The sequence below is a fragment of the Halichoerus grypus genome, chromosome 14 (assembly GCF_964656455.1).
Source record: "Halichoerus grypus chromosome 14, mHalGry1.hap1.1, whole genome shotgun sequence".
Classification (NCBI taxonomy): Eukaryota; Metazoa; Chordata; class Mammalia; order Carnivora; family Phocidae; genus Halichoerus; species Halichoerus grypus.
In genome coordinates this window covers 17,585,101-17,611,393 of record NC_135725.1, presented here as the reverse complement: position 1 = coordinate 17,611,393, position 26,293 = coordinate 17,585,101, and the positions used below count along the sequence as shown (strand labels likewise).

The 26,293-nt window shown below is 40.3% G+C and overlaps 1 protein-coding gene across 3 annotated transcripts in view; it reads right to left on the bottom strand.

Annotated features, from left to right (window-relative positions):
• The window catches only part of PCSK5 (proprotein convertase subtilisin/kexin type 5), a 456,302-nt gene that overhangs the window by 148,576 nt on the left and 281,433 nt on the right, over positions 1 to 26,293 (bottom strand). For 2 of the 3 annotated variants that reach the window (XM_078062229.1, XM_036103195.2), the window contains exons 17-20: positions 17,273 to 17,357; positions 13,118 to 13,215; positions 12,547 to 12,676; positions 12,009 to 12,124 (exon numbers count right to left, since the gene is read on the bottom strand). In XM_078062229.1, coding sequence (XP_077918355.1) covers positions 12,009 to 12,124; positions 12,547 to 12,676; positions 13,118 to 13,215; positions 17,273 to 17,357 — 429 coding nt within the window. Of the gene's footprint in view, positions 1 to 6,201; positions 8,845 to 12,008; positions 12,125 to 12,546; positions 12,677 to 13,117; positions 13,216 to 17,272; positions 17,358 to 26,293 lie in introns of those variants that run through there. The other variant, XM_036103196.2, reaches the window with a different exon arrangement.

The window sequence follows — 26,293 nt, the reverse complement described above, 5'->3', positions numbered from 1 at the left end:
AGGGAGAGAATGGCATGAGAAGAGTTTAGAGAAGTGGGGTGGCTCAGATTGACCATGGCCTTGATGGCCATAGGAAGGTATTTCACCTTTATCCAAGGTGGAATGGGAAGCTGTGGGAGGGTTTTAAACAGTAGAGTCTCATGTGAGCTTTGAATTTTTAAACAGAGCACTCTGGCTGCTGTGTGGAATAGATTAGAAGAAAGTAGGAACATGGGGAGTGTGGACACAAGAGGTGCATTAGATGAGGCTAGAAAGAAAGTTTTGCAATAGTCCAGGTGAGAAGTAGCTTCACCTAGAAGTAGCTTGATTAGGTTGGGGGCAGTAGAAGTGAAGGGCAGAAAATGAATCTGAAACCTATTTTGGAGGTAGAGTTGTCTTGACTTGCTGATGGGGCAGATGTGGGGGTGGGGAGAGATGGTCAAGATAATTCCTGGTTTCTGTCATGTTTGTGGCTCTTCTCATGACAGAAGTCAGTTACCGATCATTTTCTTATACATAACAAAAAGTTTACATTTTCTGACTAGTTCAGGTGTTATAACAGTTATGAGTCAGGTGGCAAGAAAGTCTTGTGTAATACCACCTGGAAGGAATTTGTTTTACCAGATTTGTCAGAGGAGCTCATGGAATTTGTATTATGTGATGACTTTAGCATTGCAATGTTTCACTGTGTTCCCCATATCTCCATTCTATTTCTCATTTCATCTGGGGCTAGAAAATGCAAATGATGGCTTCCCAGACAGAGAAAAATTAGCATGAAAGGAGGCATCACATCCTCATTTCTTAACAGCCTCTGCCTCAGTTCCCTTAGGTCCATTCTAATTTCTTTTGCCCACATGGCCCACTGGTTGCTACTAATTCTCATGATGATATTGATATCCACTCCTGGCTTGGGTCACACAAAGTGCTATGTGACCATGTGTATAGTCTTGGGTAGAATGTTGCTCTATTCACAGGAGACAGCAGGGGCCCTGAACCAGACATCACCAATGAAAATATATAATCCTCATGTAAGCTCCATGGCCATAACCTGAAGGGGGTTTTGACAGACATCTTCTTTGGCTCTTGTATTTTTCCTGGAGACTCTGATATTGGATTGTCTGGGTTTAAATTAATCCCAGATCTTCCATTTATCAATGGGGTGCCTTAGGCATTTACCTCATCTGCTTTTCTACTTGTAAAAAGAGAAGAAAATCAGGCTATTGGTAGTAATTAGTGGAATAACCCATACAAAGCATTCAGCACAGAACTTAGCACATAGGAAGTACTCCATATGTGGAAGTTATTGGAGTTATTTTCATCATTAGGGAAGAAAGGTGCCAGGACATCACTTTCTTTCCTTTTGCTCTTCTCTGGTAATGATAATTTAGAGGGCAAAGTTTTTTGTTTTTGTTTTGTTTTGTTTTTTCTTAGAAGGAAAAGAGGATTCTGAGCAGGCCCTTGTCCCCAAGTGCAGTCTTGCAAACAGACCTTGCCAAATCTGTTGCTCTGGCCACGGGCATCACAGTGAAAAGAAACTATGGGCTGCCTCCTTTCATGTGAGCTATTCTGACATCTGAGCTCTGCTTAGTCCCCTGTCCTTTTCTTTAGCTGGCTCAATGTAGCTAGTCCTCTGGGGACTGAAGCAAATATCTCCTTAGCATTTTGTCTGAATGAATGCTTTCCAAATATGTTGGCAGGAGGCCATGAGTTGACTTGACGGGGTCCTTGAGTAAGTCATTTAGCCTCTCTGGAAAGAAGGCTGATGACTCTGTCAAGGAGATTGAAGGAGGGCAATAGCGCATCCATGGCTTTTATAAGTTGACCTCTGTGATCTTTCTATCCCCTCCCTCCAGCTGCCTACCCTGCCCATTCATTGCCATCTCTGTCCACAGACCCTTTCATGGTTTTGTGCCCTTGAACCTGTTCTCTCTCCAGAGAATCCTTCTTCAACATCCTCGCCTTCATTGACTTACAAATTCCTGCTTATCCTCCAAGACTCAGGTCAAATGTCATTTCTCACTTAAGCCTTTTTATTCATTCATTCTGCAAACACTTATCAAGCAAGGCACTGTGCTACACATACCAGCTAGAGCTGTGAGTAAGACAGACAAAGCCCCAGCTTTCACGGTGCTGATGTTCTAGTGGGAGAGACTGACAGTAAACAAGTAAATGAACCATAGAACGTCATGTTGTGAAAGTGCTATGAAAAGACCAGAAAAGGTGTGCAGGTGTGGGATGAGAGGTGGAGGGAGCTACTTTCCGAGGGAGCTATTTTTGAACTAAGACCTGCTGGATGAGGAGAAACCAGCCATGTGAAGAGCAGGGGTCTTGATGCATAAACATGTTGATTTTCTTTGAGGAACAAAAAGGAAGTTGTTAAGACTGGAGTAAGATTAGCAAGGGAGAAGGGGCATGAGAAGAGATGAGGAAAAGCTCAGGTAAGGAGTTCAGACTTGATCCTGAGCAAATAGAAAGAAAGGGGAGAAATCTGATTTTGTGTTGGTTATAGCGCTCTGTTGTCCCTGTGTAGAGTGGATGGGACAGGACAGAAAAAGAAAGGGGTGAGAAGAAGGAAGCCCAGTTGGGAGGCTTCTGCAGTAGCCCTAGAGGGAGAGGATGACCCAGAATTGCAACCTGTGGACCATTTACAGATTTATTGTGTAGGTGCGGTTAATGGGACTCGCCTAATGGATTGGATTTGGGGGCAAAAAAAGAAGAATTACTAGGTTTTGGATTTGAGCCACTGGGTGGCTGGGTTGTAATGCCATTCGTGGGGTGGGAGGTATCTGGAGATAACATTTGGCGGATTGAGCAGTCTGAAATCTGTTTTGGACATGTTAATTTTGAGATGCCTGTTAGCTATCTGAAGGGAAATGTCCCGTAGCTATTAGGAACTATAGGTAGAAATCTTGAGGAAAGAAATCAGGAGTATGTGTATATAGTGTGTGTGTGTGTGTGTGTGTGTGTGTGTGTGTGTATAAATTGCCCACCCCCAGCATGAATAGTGAATTTCTACCTCCTTTGCAGAGTTATATTAAGATCCCAACAGATCCTAGGTTCCCCTGGCTCTGTAGGTCCTACATCATGTCATACATATTAAAATTCACCTTTATCCTACATTAAATTTAATTATATGTGGTTCCTTAAGAGCTGAGTTGCAATTGACTAGTTTGACATGTTGCATTTTGTAGATGTTTAATTAAATACCACCTGATTTTGCACATTTCAGAGGTAACGGTATTTTTAATGGAGCACGCTATTTTTGGAAGCCCTTAGAAAGCTCCTAGTGCAAGGGTAGGGAACGTTAAGCTCTTAATTGGGAAAGTGTGCTTGCTCAACTAAACTGCCCCATGATCCTTTTATGCCCTTTTAAAGGCACTTAAATAGCTTCATATTGCAATCATGTGTCTGTGCCCCCTATTAAACTATCAGCTTGTAGAGGGCAAGAAGGACCTCAGAGCCTGTATATGACAGGGACTTACTGTTCATGGAAACAATTAAGCTGAGCTTATAAAGAGAAAAAGCCAAGTCTAGCGATCTTGTGTCTTCTACCTGCAGTTAAGAAAGGACTCATAACCCCTGCCTTGCAGCATGTGTAATATGCACTTGTTTCCCCCCGCCCCCCCGGCATTCTTCAAAAGGAGGCAGTTTTGTGTAGAAGGTTGATGTTGTGGGCTCCATTCCCAACCATACCCTTTGCTAGCTGTGAATCTTGCAACAGGAAGTTAATCTCCATAGGCCTCTGAGTTTCTGTGGGCCAAATGAAAGCCATTTTAGTAAAACTCGGTCCTCCCTAAAATAGTAGATTCTTAAAATCATGTATTATTTCCTAAAATTAAAAAAAAAAAGATCATACACTTTCAGCCTCAGGAAATGTTTCTGGGAATTTTTCAAAGCGGGGAGGCAACATATCTTTTGTTGCCTGATATCTGGCTTTGAAAAAGCAACAATTGCCGCCCCCCCCACCCCAAATTGCCTCATGTAGAGAGGAGACCTTGCAAGAAAATGCTTCAGTAATAAGACAAACATCCTTCTAAGTCCTTTGCAGTTAGAGTCGAAAGAGCTGCCAGCATTGCCAGGTCCCAGACTGGCCCTCTGAGACTTTGTGATGCTGCCCAACTGCATCCTTCTTGCCCAAGAACTGACTCTCGGCCAGGTATTCACCTCTCACGATGAAGAGGAGACATGATTATATGCATTACAGCCCCACCTGTAATGCCAAGTGTCTCCAACGAGCCACAGCGACATTAAGTCCAGCTTGGCTATGCCCTGCTCAATTTTGTCAATGGCTCCAAAGTATTCTACCAAGAACTTCAGATTTTATGGGTTTGCAACAAAAATAACATTTGGACATGGCCGTCACCCAGAAGCAGGTTTATACTTTCTGTCATTGACACATACTGATGTGGGGCCCAGGGCCCACCTTGGGCCAGGTGAGGTCAAGCTGCAGCTGACCTTTGAGTTCCCGCTACTATTTTGTGTTAGAGGATGGAAGGAAGGAGTGTTGAGCTGGCCAGGCCATAGTTTAACGTTGCGTCCAATTTTCTCCAAATTCATCAAGCTGCTGTCTGTCATTTCTCTTTGCATGAAGCTGAAGGGTGATATGAAAAGAGTTAAGAATACATGCCTACTTATATTTTCACTGCCTGATATTCACTTGCACACAGTTGGCAGGTTCCTCAAAATGAAGAGTAGAGTGTTGAGTGGAAAACAGGGAGTCCGATAGAAGAGATCAGCAGCATGATGAGAAGCCCCTAACACTGGGGTGAAAAGTGAGGCAAATCTGATCCATCCACAGTTGGACACTGGTGATTAGCAAGGTCTGCCACAGGTGTGGGGGCTGAGGATGGGCACACTACTCATCTTTTGTAGATCCTTCCTGACTAATCCATTTAATGTTGCATCACTGTTCTTTGTAGCAATTAGATTAAACCATTAAAACAATTGACTTACTTCCCTAAACCATCTCTTCTTTAGCAAGTTCGCTGGTAATGTTCCTCCTGCTCTTGTCCCATCTACTTAGTTAAGCCTCAGCCCCTTAGCTCCAGAACCAATCCTAGTTCCACTTACTCTAGGAAACTTGCCTTTACCAGTTCAATTCAAAGGAATTTCTGCTGGTCTGAACCTAACAACTTAGTGTCCAATTCATTTGAGATTTAGAATTCACTAATGTTAATTGTCTTACTGTTAAACCTTATTTTTATTATTCTGTCTGGTTATGTAATCCCAGTCAATCTATTTCAAGCCCATCTGCTTCATCATTCTTGTTTGTAAACAGAAGGTAATGATAATTTGTAAACAGAGCGTACTTCTGCTTTAGAATTTTTTGTGAGAATTAGGAGAATTTACGTTAGTATGCATATACTCTATATTCCCACATCGTGCGGTACATAGTAAGTGCTCAATAAAATTAGTTCCCCCACCCAATCCTCATAATGGGATTTCATGACATTGGAGGCACTCGTTTACACCATTTTGTATCCCTAGATCTTTAAACCTAACTGGAGTTCAATTTGGATGTTGCTTTCACTGATTTCTCATTTCTCTTCCCAAAAGGCAGGGCGTTGAACCTTCAGAACTAGTGCCTGCATCTCACGCAGGGTTCACGGAGATCTATAATCCATGGTGGGTCTTTGCCAACTACACAGTCCCCCCTCCGTGGCATGTACTAGAGATTTATTTTAGACAAAGTTACCTTCTAGGCACCCGGGGCTACAGCCACTGTCAATTTTACACAGGATATCAGCAAATTGAACAAAGTCTTCTCCCCTTTCGACAGCTTTCACCACCCCCACCAGCTCATGCACAGCCCCTCGGTCCCCACCCCTCCATACACCCACTAGTGAGTGTGCGCTTGTCCGTATCCCAGGGGAAGCCCAGGGAAAGAGCCCAGATGGCCCAGACCCTGGTGCCAGCATCTGCACAACTTGCTAACCAGTGTGCCAAGCTTTTACAGACTTTTTTTTTTCACTTGCTTTCTAAAAATGGGATATAAGCTTCATTCAGGACCAAGTCTAAACTCTTCCTTTCTCATACTGCTGTTACTTTGTCTCTCCTTTACAACTTCTTCCTCTGCTCACCCTTTCCTTTCCAACTTAATTCAGATGCTCTATTCACTTCCATCCTTTCCTTCGTATTCAGCTTGTAGGTGGAAACAACAGAAGGTTCTCCTTCTCTCACCCTTTCAGAGATATTTCCACGGGGGTATGAACAGATCAGATAAACAGGAACTTAGGTTAATTTAATAGAAAAAATAAAATATGGAATAACATTGCTTTTGGCCAGTATCAATTACAACCATTCTACTATATTTTACAAAAAAACAACTGAACATTTTACACATGTACAGTATTTTTCAGTAAAAGTGGATTTGGATTTAACAGTGGATCACTAGTGAAAAATAAAGACAAAAGAAAACAGAAGATAGGACTTTTGTCTCTAGAAGGTTAGAGCATTTGTTAATTCTCCAAACTTTGTACTATCCATTACATATATCTCATTATGAATATATATATTTATACATAATATATAACATTAACTTAAACTTTGAAAGCATTATGTCCTAGTTAATAATATTCTGTAGATGAACGAGGCAGTAACACACGAGTAGTTAAACCAGTATTTCCATGATGTGCGCTTGCATGGTCAGTGGGAAATGGAACACACATTGGTGGACCCCAGTGAATTTGGCTGTCATATTGATGGTTATTTGTCTAAGAACACAGATACCATTTTTATCTTTCCTATCATAGTAACTTTGTGCCTCAAATGGTACGGGCTGGTTCAGTCAAATGGATTCCTTTGCAGGCAAATCTGGTTTTGCCATCTGCTTGACCTTGCTTTAGGCTTGCGCTTACATTTGTCCATTTAGAGATTGTGCCTTTAAATGTGAGACTCTATCTGCCGTCCCCTGGATTAACTTACTTTCCTCAGATCAGAAGGACCTGCACTGTTAGGAAAATGAAAGTTGCTCAGCAAAATCAGTTGAGTCTCTAGTTACTTACGAATCATTATGCGACTCAGTATTACTATAATGCTATTAAAGAGGGTCATTAGACTGTAATTATTCACCTTAGGTCAGACATTAACTTTGATGTCTAGGAATGAATATTTTCAAGGTAGGCTTTTTCCTAGCTTGTTGTCTGAGTGGGGATCTTAGCATCCACGTCCCAGCTCCTTCCCCAAATAATCTATATTGATATCATCCCTGTTCTCAGCTGTGAGGCCAGTGACATCGTGGAAGTGAGGCTCTCAAAGCATCGAGTCTCCTTGATGTGGCTGGTCACTCCCAAAGCAAATGAGGTCACCAATGGAGCTTTGATATGAAAAATGAAGAAACTTGATATGAGTCTATCCTCCCCTAAATAGAGAAACTCAGAATTGGTAAAAAGATCTATCAGGCATCGTTTCTAACCACCGACTCAAAATAGTTTTCACATAATTCAGTCTGCTAGGTTCCAGGATGTAGTTAAGAGTCGTAGAAAACTGGTGAGGATAATTCTAAGAAAACAGACGATCTCATTGACATCCAGTGGACAGATGTATCATAGCACGGTTATAGAGGGACAGAGGAATGGGAAATAACAGAACCAGGAGGGTACAATCATGCCACCCATCTTCAATTTCCAGTTTTATTTTCTGAAAATGACAAAATGATAAAACTTCTAATAAGCACCATTGAAAAACGTTGCCCGGCCAACTTGGGCACGAGCTTAAATATTATTTAAATAATTCCATTTCTTAAAAAATACAGGACCTTTTAGAAACTTTTGACTCTAGGAAGAAATTTCCCGCATCATATCCAAAATGCTTCCCATCACAACAAATGGAATTTCTGATGGCCTTTAAAAAAAAAAAATGCTATGGGGATAATGGCCATATAGCACCAGGAGATCATGCAGGGTCTACAAAGTGAACACTCCAGATTTCAGGGGAGCTGGATCAGTCCCAGCTATTTTGTGTAACTTTGCATTCTGTCGGTCACCAATTTGACTATGCAGAGTGATCCCATTTGACCAGCTGTGTGTAAAATAACCCAATCTGCAAAGCCAAAGCCAGTAGCAGCAAGTCTATCTGATGAAACCAGTGGAGCAGACTTATCAAGTGAGTATAATGCCAAAACCAGCACATAATGCATGAAGTAAATTATGTGTGGAAAGGATCAATGTTCAACTGTGAAAACTAAGACAAACGACACTGAATACAACTCTGCGGGATGTTCTTAATGCCCTTAGGTCCACTTTTCTGCCATTTCCCCCAACGAACGGTGGAGTCAAGCATGAAAAATGACAGATGCAAGAGCTTTCTCTTTGATTTTGACCTATGTCTGCTCTTGTGATGTTTTCAAAAGGTATTTTTAGGCGTCTCAAAGGGGAAACAAGCAAGTAAATGCAAAGGGGAAAAAAATGGACCTTCAAAACCAGGGCAGGAAATCAAATCATTACTTTAACGTCAAATTTTGGCATCAAATGCTTTGGTCATACAATACTGTCTCTGTGGTTCTGGCTGTTTAGCACTAAACACCCAGTTATAAAAGGTAGGCTTGTTGTAGGTTTATTTTTTTTTTTTCCATTTAAGTTCTGACAAAACAGTTCACCATCTCCCTGCACAAATTTGAGAGAGAGAGAAAAAGAGCAAAAAAGAGAGAGGTGGCTTGCTTTTTTTTTTTGCTTGTTTTTTTTTTTTCTTTTTAATAATAATATGGAGTAATCTATAAGTCTACAGGAACAGAGAAATCTAAGATGGCCGCTCAGCCTTGGAATGTACATGTTTTGCAGCAAAGTTGTTGAAGAACCTTCCTCTGGCACAGATTGTTCTTTTTCACTAGCATACAGAAGCCTCCTTCCGCCCAGGACTCTTCCGTTGCTTTTCCAGGAAGTCAGCAAGACAGAGGGGGGAGTTGAGGACGAGAGCAGCATGATGTACACGCGGAAGAAGGTTTTGATTGGCCAGAGAGGCAGATGGGGGGATTGGAAGAGCTCATTGAGGAGCAGTCAACAAGGAGGAATTTGGGTCCAGCCAAAGGGATTTCAGTCAACAGCATTGTTTTTTTCAAGGAGAGAGATTGCGGTCCAGTGGTGAATGGGATTGATGTCCATTTATGAAAGGGAAAAAAAGGATTCGAAAAAAGAATAAATTAGAAATCAATAATAATATAAGCAAGGAATTTGTCTTCTCAGAATTACCTAGAGCAGAGAGTATACAGTCATTTATACTATATTTCATTGAGTCCAAGACACTGGATTTAAGATGCACCATTATTTTAAGTATTAAGAAAAAACATGCTTCATGCGTCTTATTACCTGGTGACCCAAGAGTCTCCTTAATTAGAATATTAATTTTATGCTTATTTGGAAATATTAGTTAAATATTAGTTATATAACAGGCTGTTTTGTTTCTGTGCTTATACAAAAACTCTTCCTTTGAATATTAAACAATTAGTTTTTGCAGCTATTTCGAACTACAGTTAAATTCAACACAGGAACTGGTAACCATGTGTCTAACTCTGTGACAAAGTCACAGGCAATGACAGCCATGTCGCATCAACCTATTGGACAGAAGTGGTTGTAAGCTGCCATAAATTATAAGATGCATCTGACTTCAGGGATGTTAAAATGTAAAAAAAGTATGCCTTAGAATCATTGAAATATGACAGTTGAAAGAGAATAAATCACAAACCCATAAATGCAATCAATATGTGATTTGAAAAGCCTGGTGGAGCCATCAGTGATCTTATTATTTAGCTGACCTAAGGTGGGCTCATTACAAATCACGATTCTTCATTTTCTACTCTTGCCCACAATTCTGGACACCCCATTTCTACCAAAGTGTGCCACCTGGCATAACTTATCCCAAGTTTACCATGGTTTAGAGAAGGCAGTTAAAGCATCACAAACATGGCCATGCCTGGCACCAAGTGCTGTGGGTGAAATCTCAAGTGACTGTGGATCTTCTGAGTCTAGAAAATCTTCCTCTGTTTCCTGTCACCAGCTTAAAAATTATGGTCAGATCCAGCTATGGGGGAACCATGTTTTTAAGTAAAAAGTGATACTTACATGGTCCCTGGAGTGCCATCACCCCAACCCTCTATCCCCGTGTTGTGTGGTGAGAACAGAGAGCCTGAGTGGGTCTGGCGCATCCCTGCTAGACCAATCCTACAGCCAAGTAGCCATGAAGATGCAAAGTCACCTATGATGCTCTGTGGAAATGAGACCATAGATGATGCTCTACACATGTCATCATGTGCCCTGTTCTTTCAGATGTCTTTTTGAAATTCCTCATAGGAAGTTTTAGAATAACCATACAAGGTCAATTGTATTAGCCTCCTCATTTTTACAGATGACGGAAGTGAGACCCAGAGAAGTTTATCACCTGCCCAAGACCTGGAGCCCAGAAAGGAACAACAGTATTCTGATTCCTGAATCCATATTCTCACAACCAAAGCACTGTTCTACCTCTTGTGGAATTTCCAGGAGAGGGCGCATTCCAAGGAAGGCAGAGAATAAACCAAGGGAAGTCCCTTGTCCAGGAGGACTATTCCAAGTGCACTTTTTTATTATTCTATTTTCATAACAGTCCAAAGATATTTAAAAATAACAATGGTTCGAAATGATTTCTTTCTAGGTCACTGAGATGCATGTCTGCATAAAGTTCAGGCTCAAATTTTAGGGCTCCCTCTGTGTGAATTATACCGAGAGTCAAAATTCACAACATGTTAAAGTTGGAATAATTTAATTTCATTCATTTATAAATGGAGAAGCTGAGGCTAGAAAACTGGGAGAACTTGGCATTTGCCAAGTTGTCAGGGGGAATGGAGTAAGGCAGAGATTCCCAAATCTGGCCGCACATTAGAAACACTTGAGAAGTTTCTAAAAATATCCATGCTTAGATAGCACCCCAAGACCAATTTACCATGAATCTTTGGAGAAAGTGTGCGGTCCTGGCATTTTGGTTGAGAACCACGTGTGCGAAGAAAAGAAAAATGGACCAACATTTAGTAGTCTTAAATTCTACACTTAGGTCTATCATTAATTCCTTGCCTCTCAGGTTTAATGAAAGATTCAGGTAGCATCTGATTACAATTTACTTACCAAAAATTTAAATAATCTAAATAAAACAAGTGGCAATAAACTGGCATCTTCACATGATAGAATTTTATGCTGTAATTAAAAATGAAGTTTCTGAGGACTTTGTAAACATAGGATGATGTTTATGTCTAATGTTTAGTACAAAAAGCAGGATACAAACCTCCATGTACATGGTATTTAAAAAATCTGGGCAAAAGTACAGACGGCAAAAGATGGGAAAGAAACACATGAAAAAACTAATTGGAAAAGGTTGCCTATTCTATTCCAAGTATATGACATTCTGGAAAAGGTAAATCTATGAAGACAGTCAAAAAAATTAGTAGGTTCTGGGGCTAGGGGGGAGGGAGGGAGGAAGGGAAGAGCACAGAGGATTTTTAGGGCAGTGAAAGTGTCCTGTATGATTATTACAATGGTGGATACGTATCCCCATTCATTCATTCATTCATTCAAACTCCTAGAATGTATACCACCAAGAGGGAACCCTAATGTGAACCATGGGTTTGGGTGATAATGGTGTGTCAGTGAAGGTTCGCTGATTATAACAAATGTAACTAGTCTGGTGTAGGAGGCTAATTGGGGAGGGGAGAGGGATGTGTGTGTGTGTGTTTTTTGCTGGGCGGCAGTTGGCATATATAGGATCTCTCTGTACTTTCTGCTTAATTTTGCTGGGAACCCAAAACTCTAAAGTTAAAAAAACGTAACTGGTGCCATCTTGGCCAATGGAACTATAGGTGGTTTATTTCTTCTTTTAACTTAAAAAAAAAAAAATAAACCCAAACCAAAACCCATTGAGGGTGTGAGTTCAAGATGAATGAATGCCAACGAGATATTGGGCATGTTCTATCTAACTCAGGCTTGATAGTTTATGCGGAAATATATTTGATCTCAACCTAAAAAGAGGACCCTGTGTTCAGAGGATCAAAATGAAGAGTTTGTACTCACCGTCCTTGCAGATGGCACCCATCTGACACGTCCCTAAGTCTAAGAGATAGCCGCTGAGGCAGCTCGTGCAGTTCTTGAACCCTGGACCATTGCATGTCAAACAGGTAGCATCACATCTATGGGGAAAATGTACAGTTCATGCTTTCACACATCAGACGCAAGAAAAGATGTTTGCTATCAGCCTCTTAAGGACGTTTGAAACTTAATTCCCCCTTTGAAGACGACACAGAAAACTCTTCTTACCATAATTGCTACCTTTAACAGCATTAAAGAAAGCCCAGCAGGTAGACTGATTTTAAATGGGAGAACGCATTGTACTTGAAACTGAAATATTACTTTCAAGGTTTTAAAGTGCTCCTGAGACAAAAACAACAAAGTATTCAAGAGAAGTTGGGTGAAAGCAGCAGGGCAGGTTTCTGTTTTCAGCTTTCTGATTTGGAAACTTAGGTCATCATTAATAATTGTTTTGTTTTATGGAGGCAGTCAAATAAGGAAGCCAGTGATCACGAGCTACGGCTGGAGGGGCGGATCCACTTACTTTTTGCAGGATTTGTATCCGTTCTCTGAAGAGTGGTCAAAGTAGTAGCTGAGACTACAGCTCTGCACGCATCTCCCATCCTCCATGAAGTAGCCTTCCATGCAGTTAATACACCCGTCAGCGCCCGGCCCTGAAAGCAAGACAAATGCGGGAAACAGAAACAAAATCTCAGAAGAGCTTGCACGATGGGCTGCTTCTTGCGTAGTTGGTGAAAAGGGCATGAATAGGTTGTCATGTTAAGAGTCACAATTTCATATTTGTGCTTTCTCTTACGTTCTGTGGGGAAAAAAAACCGCCCCCATTTTAAATTGAACCCATTTGCCAAAACCATCACATCTCTTTGGAAAGAGGAGGGGATCTCACTGGGATGTTTCAGTGTCGCCGTAGGGACAGAATGCCCATGGCTGACTTCCTCTGAGAATCCATGCAGGAGTGCCGGAGGAGAATGAGGTTTCTCCAGCATTTACTTGAACCATCTCCGGGCGGTCTGGAGGAGTGATGGCTAACCACAAGTCAACAAACAGCAAACCAGAGCCAGAGGAATAGACAGTAGGACTGGGGGACAAGGTACCAGCGCAGGTGGCACAGAAGCGGTGACAGGGCTGACAGTCCTGGCCATTGAAGTACTTCCCGTCCTCACAGGTGATGGAGCACCGGGATCCCTGCAGGCTGAAGACAGAAACACACATGCCGTGATCAAGGCAAAGAGGTCATAGCTCCCCAGCTCCATACGCAACAAATAGAGCGTCTCCCAGAGACCCGTGGTTTGGCAAAGCTTCAAAGTGGGGGGAAATCGTCCCGTACCCCTTCTTTTTTCCTTCCCCGATGCCTATCCTGCTTCTCTGCCCCTATGATCATGTCTGCAGCTGTATGCGTGCTGCAAGCTTCGTGGATCTTCTTCGCTCTGCACCTTACCCACCCAGGTGTTCCTGAAAGTATCTTACTGACAAAACTCATGACCTAACAATACGTCTGACAACTCTGATAACCAGCCCTACGACATAATAAATTTAAGAGTTGTTTTGTAATTATAAAATGTAGTAGGAACACAGGGTAACGAGTTACAACTGAATAAAGGGCACGGTGATCTCTGGCCCGCCCACACTCCTGGGAGTACGTTCTTATTTCTGGTTTTAGTTCTACTGGTTCCCATCAGAACCACACAGTTGCCTCTATTTCCTGATTTATTTTAAATGCTAATGAATAATTTCGTAAAATGACCTGCCTATACAGCTGATTCCCCAAACACCCCAACTTTTCTTAATTATATGATTGTTTCCAGGTGTTCTCTCTACCATACTTTCTCTATTTGGCACTCTTGGTATCTATTATAGTTGCCAGAATGTTGAATGAGGAATGCGTATTTTTTCTTTCTTTTTTTTTTCTTTTAAAGATTTTATTTATTTATTTGACAGAGAGAGAGAGCGAGAGCAGGAACACAAGCAGGGGGAGTGGGAGAGGGAGAAGCAGGCTTCCCGCTGAGCAGGGAGCCCGATGTGGGGCTCGATCCCAGGACCCTGGGATCATGACCTGAGCCGAAGGCAGACGTTTAATGACTGAGCCACCCAGGCGCCCTCTCCTTTCTAATATCTATCAATTATGATAGCTTTCATAGTGTATAGATCAATTCTTAAAATTAAAAAAACCACAGAATTTAGGACCTTTAATCTACAAATATTGCTCACTATTGGAACGATAGATTAGCACCTGTAATCCTATGTCACCAAGCAGAAGATACTACAAGATGGGTCTCTAAGCAACAGGGTCAAATGGTTTTTATTCTCTTAGACGCTTTATATTGCTCCAAGTCACATCTTAGTTGACTGTGCTTTGTATTTGATCACACTAACTTGGAAAAGTAAAATTTATTTTTCCCTATGGGAAAGAACAAAAACAGATAAAAACGGATCCCAAACAGTCCTGTTAACGTTGTAATCCACTTCCTTCCAGTATTTTACGTGTATGTATTTGTTTGTTCTTAGCCACTCTTTAAAAATGTATAGGTCTCTTGAGACAAACTGGTCAACCCTCAAAGCCTCTAAGGAAAAGGTAAGCAGTCTCAAGGAGACAGAGGGCAGCTTAACTGAAGGTGTATTCCATTCACAGACTTGACTGGCCAGGGAGCGATGTCATTTAAAAAGCCAATAAAAGAAAATCCCTTCCCTTTCCGTAGAACTGGAAAAAAGGACATTGCATCAAATGGATCCTTTTGTGGGAGGAAAGTTTTTTGGTGGTCCTATTATCAGAGTTAAAATAAAAAGAAACTGCCTCATTTTTCTAGTACAGGGCATTCCTTCTGAGGTTGGCACGTGTTGAGCATGAGAAAGAGGCTGCGCTGTGTGAGGAGGCAATGAACGTAAGTGGGTCGTGCAACAGGAAGCAGGCCCCGTGTGCACCCTGAAGCCTTCTGCTGCTTCCAAAAGAGAGCGGTGGCGTGGCTAACCCGCCTGGTACGGTGGACACCCGGGTTCTGTCTGTGATCAGTTGGCTGGGTCGGAACTGTGCTGTCCCACATGGTTCAGCACCCGTGACTCCCGAGCACTTAAAATGTGGTTAGTGTGGCCCAGGAATGGAATTTTAAACTTTAGTTTGAACTTCAGTCTAAATTTTACAAATTGGCCCTTGGTTCAATTACTGGCAAAATGCTGAGTAAGTTTAGAACCAACCTGGCTATATAAAATCTACTTCGACTAAATTTTGTAAAATGCAAGTACAGATCAAGTATTTCTCATAAAAGATTACTGTCCCAGTTGAGATGTGCAATGTGCTTTCTGGGCTAAAATGCACACCAGATTTCGAAGACTTGGTATAACAACAAAAAAGAATGTAAAACATCTCACTAGGTCTTTTATATTGATTATATTTTGAAATGAAAATATTTTGGATATATTTGGTTAATATTTTTTTAAATTTTACCCATATCTTTTTACTTCCTTTAATGTGGCTACTGGCATGTTTAAAATAAAATGAACATATAGGGCTCTCATATTTCTTTTGGGGAGTGCTGGTTAACGTACTCTGTGAAATGTTCCCTAAGAAACACAGTTGACTTAACTCTTCAACAACATGGGTTTGAACTGCATGAGCCCACTTCTAAGTGGATTTTTTTCAATAAATAAAATATAGTACTCTAAATGTATTTTCTTTATAATTTTCCTAACATTTTCTCTTCTCTAGGTTTACTTTATTGTAAGAATGCAGTATAGAATACATATAACACAAAATGTGTTAATTGACTGTTATTTGTAAGATTTCCGGTCGACAGTAGTAATTGGTAGTTACATAGTTAGGAGTAACTTACGGAGTTAAAAGTTATATGCGATTTTCAACTGTATGAGGTTGCGGCCCCTAATCCCTGAGTTGTGCAAGGGTCACTTGTATAGAAAATATCGTAAATAATCTTTTATGTCTCATGGACCAATTATGTGTCTGATATTGGAATAAGTACTTTCTAAATGTTATCACAGTTGATCCTTTTCATAATTCAGCAATGTAGGGGTTATTATCTCATTGTATAGATGACAAAACTGAAGTTCAGAGTGGCTCAGTGACTTGACCAGGATCCCACAGCTGATTAATAGAAGAGGGTTTGAGCCCACATCTATCTTGTCTCCCTTCTTTTTATTATCCCAATCTGCTCCTTGTCCAAAAAGAATGAGGGGGCTGACTAGACTGATATTTACCAAGACTGGAAGTCTTGAGATGCAGGGTGCTTAAGCAAATTCATAGTGAATGCATTTATGAAAAAACCCACAGATAAAAAAATATATTAGAACATCATTTTCATTTAGATTAAGATTTTATTTATTTGAGAGGGAGAGAGCAAGCAAGTGAGCATGAGTGGGGGGAAGGGCAGAGGGAGAGGGAGAAGCAGACTCCCCTGGCTCAATCCCAGGACCCCGAGGTCATGACCTGAGCTGAAGGCAGATGCTTAGTTGACTGAGCCACCCATGTGCTCCGATGTTCTGATATTAATTAATATGAAGAATCACCTGCCTGGAGCCTGTTGAGTTCACTTCTCCAATTAAAGGTGGAAACAGGTGTTCTCAATACTTAAAAAGATTTGAGTGCTGCAGATTTGTGGCTCTCCGTAAACTCAGGGTCCAACTCCTTACCCAACGGAGGATGGTCTGACCTTCTCTGTGGGTATCAGGAGGCTACCTAGTTCATTTGAGCCGTGTCTTGTTCTCTTGCAGAATCTATCAGCTATCTGGCTTTAGCAATGAGCAAGTCATCCAGTCAAGAAAAATATCTCCAGGTGTTAAATCTATGAGCATACCAGAGCATAATGGAACCAAGCCTGAGGTACTTAAGAGAATGACTGGCTATATGGAGAGAAATAATAAAGATAAGGGAAGAGTTTCCGACCATCAAAGGAATGAATCAGGAGGATTAAATATAATTCATTGGTATTACCTACACAGTAATCCTTGACAGGGGCACTTCGCTGGTCAAAAAGCACTGAGAAAGCTTCTCAAATAGCCATTTTTATTTACGTGTATCAGGGCCATCTTTTCTGAAGAGAATTTCATTTGGTTTATAAGCCTCCCTTAGCCAAGATAGCATTCAATTTTCCACATACAATGGTAAAGATAATGCAAATAGCAATCAAGTGTTTGGGAGTCAAACCAAGGGTGATGGTAAGAGGATTATTTATTTACATATTTTATTTATATTGAGACGCTCCTTGGGCTGTGTGACTTGAAAAGCTCCTTCACTCTCTTACCTTAACCCATCCCTGCATTCTGTACAGTTGTGGAATTCAGTACATGTCTTGCAGTTTTCACTGCATTTCCGGCAAAGACTTTTCTCTGTTAAAACAAACAAAACAAAACAAAACATACAAATGTAACAAGGTTATAAATCAGTTGGTCAGTTGGATTCCATAAAAGGAGGTGGAGACATTCTAACGTTTGCTAATGTACACGATAGTGCACATACATGGCCTTGAGTAGACTATTTCGCGAACAGCCCCGTACCAAACATTTGCTATCACTTTTCAGCGAAGTGAACAGCAGTAGGAACCTGCAGTGATGGGAAATGCCTGATAGCTACCATTTTGCAGACAAGGGAACCACAGCCCATTTAACTCTTAGTCGAACAGCTGATTGGCTCCTTCCCCTCTTCTTTTTCTCTCTCCCGAGGGGGGTTATCTAACTTCCGACAATGACAATCCCACTAACAAAGATGCTGGGGCAACGCCCGGATGTAAGGGCGTAAGCAGTGCTTGGGGCTGTGGAATGGAAAGGTGGGCCCCCACGCTCACAGCTTGTAGGACCACTCTGATGAATGCGGCCAGAAAAGGGAATCTGCATTTACGATGGCAGGGTAAGGGTTGATGATGTGTTTCTTGTATTGTCTAGAATAGTGTCGCATACTTTATAGTGGCTGTGACATTGATATGTTATTATAGTTTAGATATGTCTGTATTCTGGAGAATAGAAATATATGGATTAAAACAAATATACCATGAATATGGTTTTCCTGTTTAATACCAAAGACTGATCCCCATTGGAAAAAAATGGCAAATGCATGCTTACTCTATAGTGAAAAATGGTGATTTGTTACATTAACTTAAGGCCTTTTACCTGAGGCAAAATTCTTCTGGAGACTCGATACCTTCTCTGAGATGCAAGTGGATTATAACCATATATATGTGTAGGATTGAATAAGCTTTGTTCATAGGCTTCTTTTCCTCCATCTACTCTTTAAATTTTGGTGTTCTTCAAGGTTCCATAGAGGAACACTGCTTTAATGGATTCCTATAGGGACCTCTTGAAGGTCCACTTCCTTTCTCAAGTCTGAGCACCGCCCCCCACCATGAAATATGAAGTCCTTTATAATCTTATGGCAGTCTTCACATGGTCCCCTCCTCACTCTGCCATTGAGACTCCTGGACATGGCATAGGATCTGAAGTCCTAGGAGCTAGATTTGAATTCTGCTTTTAGCATTTCCAGTGGGCAAGTTCAGGGTCTCTGTTCTCCGTTCAATAGATATTTCAGTGATGCCAACCTCTCAGTTTGTCTTGAGGGGATAACTTTCCCTTGAGGGGAACTATATGAACTTGAAAGCACTGTAAATGTGTCAGCAGTAATTATTACTAGTCATGATTATATCTGATCACTATGTTTTCAGGAAGAAGATATAACAAAAGTCAGTTACATGAAGGAGAGAGAGGCAGAGACCACTCATATCAGCAAAGCCATTGTTTGAACAGCCTTCCTTCACTACATACCTCCCAGGCTCTGGGGAAACAACTGAGTCTCAGTTATCTTGATCCTGTTATATATCATCTCGAACCAAATTTCTTTTCCGAGATTCAGCCTTCTTGATAGAATTTTGAATTTTTTCTTCAAGAAATACTGCTTATTTCTGGGGATCCCTCAGACTCCCCTCCCCCACTCTTATTTTTCCTTTCTCTATCAGGGTGTAGCTCATGTTCCAAATCTGGGGGAAAAAGGAACTACAAGGAAATCCTACCACGGTTCTATAGGGTAAGCTGAGACTCCATCTGCCTCGTGGAGAAATGCCTGCCTTTGAGTCAAGGGACTTGGACTTCTTAAGAAGCAACAGTATCCACTTCAAAATTCTTGCCTGATTTCCGAAAAACAACTCTTGTTCATTTAAACTTGGGTTTTCTTCTTTCTTAGGTTGTGCAGAAACAAGAGATAATCAGTGTCATCATGTATCATGGTGTGACACACTTGTTAATTACCGAGAATTCAGAAATAAAGGAAAAGGGCGCTACCAGAGCACTAACAGGTAGGAATGCCCAAGGATTACTTAATTCTCCAGGGGATGTACCTTTGTCTGTTTCCTAATGACGACTGATTAGGGCCCAGACTCCGCGAAGTGACGTGTTCATTTACAGATTTTTGTTTGGTACAGTTGCAAAGGATTTCTGTGTGGAAAAAGCCCCCCCAATTCAATTTGTTTTGCCATGTAGGAAATTATTCATTTCTTAATTGAAGTATAAATAACAATGTTATATTAGTTGGAGATATAGAATATATTGATTTAATGATTCTATATATTACTCAGTGTTGACCACAGTAACTGCAGTCCCCATCTGTCACCATGCAATGGTATTACAGTGTTATGGACGATATTCCCTAGCTGTACTTTTCATCTCTGCTACTTCCTTATTTCATAACTGGAAGTCTGTACCTCCCCTTTATCTTTTTTGCTCATCCCTCCACCCACCTCTGCTCTGGCCACCACCAGTTGTTCTCTGTATTTTAAGAGTCTGTTTATTTTTTGTGTGTTTGTTAGCTTCCACATACAAGTGAAATCCTGTGGTATTTGTCTTTCTCAGTCTGATTTATTTCACTTAGCATAATACCCTATAGCTCCATCCATGTAGGCACAAATGGCAAGATCTCACTCCTTTATATGGCTGGGTAATATTCCACTGTGTGTGTGTGTGTGTGTGTGTGTGTGTGTGTGTATGCCACATCTTTTTCTGTTTTTTTTTTTTTTACAAGTTTTTAATTCCAATATAGTTAATATACAATGTTACATTAGTTTCAGGTGTATAATATAGTGATTCAGCACTTCTTTATATCATCCAGTGCTCATCAAGACAAGTGTACTCCTTAATCTCCATCACTGGTTTCACTCACCCTCCCACCTCCGTCCTCTCTGGTAACTATCACTTTGCTCTCTATAGTTAAGAGTCTGCTTCTTGGTTTGTCTCTTTGTCCTTTGATCATTTGTTTTGTTTTTTAAATTCCACATGTGAGTGAAATCTTATGGTATTTCTTTGACTGACATTTCACTTAGCATTATACTCTCTAGCTCCATCCATGTTGTTGCAAATGGCAATATTTCATTCTTTTTAATGACTAATACTCCATTGTGTGTGTGTGTGTGTGTGTGTGTGTGTATGATGAATGGATAATCCTTCTTTATCCATTCATCTATCTATGAACACTTGGGTTTCTTGCATACCTTGGCTATTGTAAATAATGCTGCAATAAACATAGGGGTGCATATACCTTTTTTACTTAGGATTTTTGTATTTGGGCAAATACCCAGTAGTGCAATTACTGGATTGTAGGGTATTTCTGATTTTAATTTTTTGAGGAACCTCCATCCTCTTTTCCACCGTGGCTATACCAGTTTACATTCCCACTGCAGTGCTTGAGGGTTCTCTTTTCTTTACATCCTCGCCAACACTTGTTATAATTTCTTGTTTCTTGATACTGGTTTCTTGATTGTACTACCGTTCTTGATAGCTATTCTAAAATGAGTGAGGGGATATCTCATTGTGGTTTTGATTTGCACTTCCCTGATGATGAGTGATGCTGAACATCTTTTCACATGTCTGTTGGCCATCTGTATGTCTTCTTTGGAAAAATGTCTCTTCAGATCCTCTGCCCATTTTTTTTATTACATTGTATTTTTGGTGTTGAGTTGTATAAGCTCTTTATATATTTTAGATATTAACCCCTTAGCAGATACATCATTTGCAAGTATCTTCTCCTACTCACTAGGTTGCCTTTTTATTTTGTTGGTTTTCTTTACTGTGAAAAAGCTTTTCATTTTGGTCAAGTCCCAATATAGGGTATTTTTGCTGTTGTTTCTTGTGCCTGAAGAGACCTATACATAAATACTTTGCTAAGGGCAATGTTCAAGAGATTACTGCCTATGTTTTCTTTTAGGATTTTTATGGTTTCAGGTCTCACATTTAGGTCTTTAATCCATTTTGAGTTTATTTTTGTGTATGGTTTAAGAAAGTGGTCCAGTTTCATTCTTTTGCATGCAGCTGTCCAGTTTTTCCCAACACCATTTATTGAAGAGATTGTCTTTTCTCCATTGTATTTTACTCTTTTTGGTGCAGTTACAAATGGGATTGTTTTCTTAATTTCTCTTTCTGCTACTTCATTATCAGTGTGTAGAAATGCAACAGATTTCTGTATATTAATTTTGTATCCTGAAACTTCACTGAATTAATTTATCAGTTCCAGTAGTTTTTTGGTGAAGTCTAGCATTTTCTATGTATAGTATCATGTCATCTGCAAATAGTGACAGTATTACTTTTTCCTTACCAATTTGGATGTCTTTTATTTCTTTTTCTTTTCTGATCGCTGCAGCTAGAATTTCCGATATTATGTTGAATAAAAGTGGTGAGAGTGGACATCCTTGTCTTGTTTTTGTCTTAGAGGAAGAGTTCTCAGTTTTTCTTATTGAGTATGATGTCAGTTGTGGGTTCATCATATATGGCTTTTATTATGGTGAGGTATGTTCCCTTTACCCCACATTGTTGAGAAGTTTTAACATGAATGCATGTTGTATTTTGTCGAATGCTTTTTCTGTATCCATTGAGATGACAGTTTTTTTTATTCTTGTTTATGTGATATCATATAGATTAGTGAATATTGAACCACACTTGCATCTCTGGAATAAATCCCATTTCATCATGCTAAATGATTTTTTTAATGTACATTGAATTCTGTTATTCTTTTGTTAAGGATTTTTGCATCTGTGTTCATCAGAGATATTGGCCCGTAGTTTTCTTTTTACATAATGTCTTTGTCTGGTTCTGGGATCAAGGTAATGGTGGCCTCATAGATGAATTTAGAAGTTTTACTTCCTCTTCTGTTTTTTTAGCATCATTTGAGAATAGGTATTAACTCTTATTTAAATGTTTTGTAGAATTCACCTGTGAATCCATCTGGTCCTTGATTTTTGTTTGTTGGAAGTTTTTGACTGCTGATTGAATTTCATTACTAGTAATTGGTCTGCTCAGATTTTCTATCTTTTCCTGATTTAGTTTTGGAAAATTGTAGGTTTCTGGGAATTTACCCATTTCTTCTAGATTGTGCAATTGTTTGTTGGCAGATAATTTTTCAACATTTTCTTAAAATTCTTGGTATTTCTGTGATATTATTTCTCCTCCTTCATTTCTGACTTTGAGTCTTCTCTCTTTTCTTGTTAAGTCTGGCGAAAGATTTATCAGTTTTATCTTTCCAAAGAACCAGGTCTCGGTTTCATTGATCTTTTTTTTTTTTTAATTTCATTTATATCTGCTCTAATCTTTATTATTTCCTTCTACTGGCTTTGGACTTTGTTCTTTTTTTTTCTAGTTCCTTTAGGTTCACGGTTAGGTTCTTTATTCTTTAATATATTTTTCTTGTTTCTTGAGGTAGGCCTAATAGCACTATAAATTTCCCTCTTAGAACTGCTTTTGCTGATTCCCAAAGATTTTAGACTATTGTCTTTTCATTTGTTTCCACGAATTTTTGATTTCATCTTTTTTTTTTCACTGACCCATTGGTTAATTAGTAGCATGTTGTTTAACCTCCATGTATTTGGCTTTTTTTTCTTCCATTTTTCTCTTGTAATAGTTTCATACCATTTAAGTTGGGAAATATGCTTGATATGATTTCAATCTTCTTAAATACAGTGAGACTTGTTTTATGGCCTAACATGTATACCAGAGAATGTTTCATGTGCACTTGAAAACAATGTGTATTTCTGCCCTGAGTTTTGTTCTTTTCTTCCACTTCCATTTGCATGGTTTATCTTTTCTCATCCTTTCACTTTCAGTCTGTATGTGTCATTATGTGTGAAGTGAGTCTCTTGTAGGCAGCATATAGATGGGTATTATTTTCTTATTCATTTGCCATATGTCTTTTGATTAGAGTATTTAGTTTATTTAAAGTAATTATTATAGATAGGTACTTATTGCCATTTTGTTAATTGTATTCTGGTTGTTTTTGTAGTTCTTCTTGATGCCTTCCTTTTTCTCTTGCTCTCTTCCCTTGTGGGTTGATGATTTTCCTTAGTGATATGGCTGGATTCCTTTCTCTTTTTTTTTGTGTATATCACAGGTTTCTGATTTGTGGCTACCATTGGGTTCTATATTGAGTTGAGGGTCACTTAAGTTCAACACATTCTAAAACTACTAAAATTAACTCCCACCTCCATGTTTTATGTATGTGATGTTTTATTTTATGTCTCCCCTGGCTAATTTTTCTAGATTTTGATTGTACTACTTTGTGTTTTAAACTCCACAGTGGCTTTACTCTATGCTTGCCTTTTACCTGTAAAATTTTTCTCCTTTTATAATTTTTTTTTTCTAATGACTGGCCTATTCTTTCCCTTTAAAGAATTCCCTTTAACATTTCTTGTAAGTTTGATTTATTGGGATGAACTCGTTTAACTTTTGTCAGGAAAACCTTTCTCTCCTTCTGTTTTGAATGATATACTTTCTGGGTAGAGTATTCTTGGCTGTAGGTTTTTTTGTTTGTTTTAGCACTTTGAATATAACATGCTACTCCCCTCTGGCCTGCAAAGTTTCTGCTGAAAATCAGCTGATTGCCTTATTTGGCTTCCCTTTTATCATTACTTTTTGCCATTTTAATTATTATGTGTCTTGGTGTGGACCTCCTTGGGGTCATCTTGTTAGCGGTTCTTCCTGGACCTGGATGTTACTTCTTTCCCCAGGTTAGGGAAGTTTTCAGCCCCTTCTTCTCCTTCTGGGATCCCTATAATGTGCATGTTACTATGTTTGATGATGCCACAGAGTTCCCTTAACCTATTCTCATTTTTTATTGTTGTTCAGCTGAGTTGTTTTCCATTCCTGCCTTCCATATCACTGATCTGTTCTTCTGATCTACTGTTGATTCCATTTAGTGTATTTTTATTTCAGTTATTAAATTCATCAGCTCTGACTGGTTCTTTCTCCATTTTCTCTTTGATGAAGGTCTCACTGAGATCCTCTGCTCTTTTCTCAAGTCTAGTGAGTATCTCAGTGATAATTTCTTTGAATCGTTTATCAATCACACATATTTTCATTTCATTTGGGACATATTCCTCTGTCTCCTCATTTTGTGTCTCTGTGTTTGTTTTTAGTGTAGTAGGACAGTCAGCTATGTCCCCTGGTCTTGACAGTAGTGGCCTTGTTTTCAAGAGGTCCTGTGGTGTCCTATAGTGCAATCACCCCCTGGTTACCAGAACCAGGCATTCCAGGGGTGTCCTCAGTGAGGGCTGTGTGTGCCTCCCTATTGTGGCTGAGTCACAGCTGCCTTCAGCCCAGCCAGCTGCAACAATCCCCTCTCCCTGCTCTGAGTGTCCTGGGTAGGGTTGAGGCCAGTCTGAAGCAGCGCCAGGCTTGGTGAATTGGGCCAGCAGTGAGCCCAGCTGTCTGCAATGAGTCCCTCTGTGTAGACACAGCTACAGGTGCACTGAAGGGCAGGGCTTGCTTCTTGCCCAGCCAGCTATGAGGCTGGACTGCAGGGACTGCAAGTGTGCTGTTATAGCGTCTTCTCTCCTCGCTCCCCAGGGCATGAGTCACTTTGGAGTGGCACCCTCCAAGTGGGCATGGTGGGACAGGAGCCACTTTGAAGGGAGGACTGCTGAGCTGGGTTGGATGAGGAAGAGCACACAGTGCTATAGCAAAGTAGATGGAGGGTGTTAGTGCTACCTGTCACAAACATCCAGCTATCTAGGGCTTGGGGTGGGGAGGGGGAAGAGGAATGGCACCTACCAGCACTTTGTTTCTAGAGAAATATCCTGTACATCCCTGCCTGGGGACAGATCTAATCTGCCCAGGACAGATTAGTCAATATATCTCCTTCACATATAACCGCAGGCACTTTTCAAACTGCTGCATCTTTAGGGATGATGGAGACTCAGTTTCCTATTGCCCTCAGGCTCTCCTGGAACCTGGAACTAAGCCCCACTGGAGTTAAAATCTCCTTGTTTCTAAAGCCAGATATTAGGTGGACTCAGATCCTCTTGCTTCCCCATGCTTGTGATGTCCCTCCTGTTTGTAGTTAGTGGCACAGGGGTTTGGTTTCCAACTATGTCTCCATCCTACCTACCCTTTTCAAGGTGGCCTTCTCTCTACAATTAACTGTGGCAGGTCTGTTCTGCCAGTCTTCAGGTGGTTTATCTCAATGTGTCTGAGGGATAAGGTGAGTTCAGGATCCTCCTACTCTAAACTCAGCAAATGGATTTCATTTTGCCTTTCCTAGTGGACTGGAATACCTGATAGTCTTTGAATCCATTTATCACTTTATAGGTTTCCTCATTAATGGCCCTTCATTAGTAGTCTTTGACACATGTCTATTCCATATTCACATCAAAGTCATGTTTTCTAAACTTTCTGAAAAGTTAACACTGATACCATACAGGCCTGGTGTGTAGAAAAGAGCAGGCTTGGCTGCTATCTTTTGAAAGCCTGCTTCTGAAGCTGGTCCATGGCTAGTATCTGGGAATTGGATTTCAGGAGGGTTTCCACCACCTTAACTGGTAAGAGTGGCTCATGGTGCCTCAACTGTACAAACAAGATGGTTTATGCTGGACATCTGCTTTCCTGGTAGGAGCCTGGAATTTTGGTATGTGCCAGGTAGAGGGGGTCTTCGTGACCACAACCCTGGGCACTGAGACTCTAAGGAGGTTCCCTGGTAGCCTACATTTCACACATGTTGTAACCAGTTGTTGCTGGGGGATTTCAATGCATCCTGGGAGAAAACTTAGAAGCTAGTGCTGGTTTCCTGTGGACTTTGTGTCCTATGTACCTTTTCCTGATTTTACTTAGTAACTATGAGCTCATGAGTGCAACTATATAGTAAGTAAGTCCTCCTAGCAAATCACTGAATCTGGGGATGGGCCTGAGGACTCCCTGACAGTTAGTTACAAGCATTTTTACATAACTGATTTTTTTTTTTAACAAAAATTGTTAAAATTATCATGTGTTCTCTTAAAAACTGGTTAGATCCTTTGATATAACCAAGG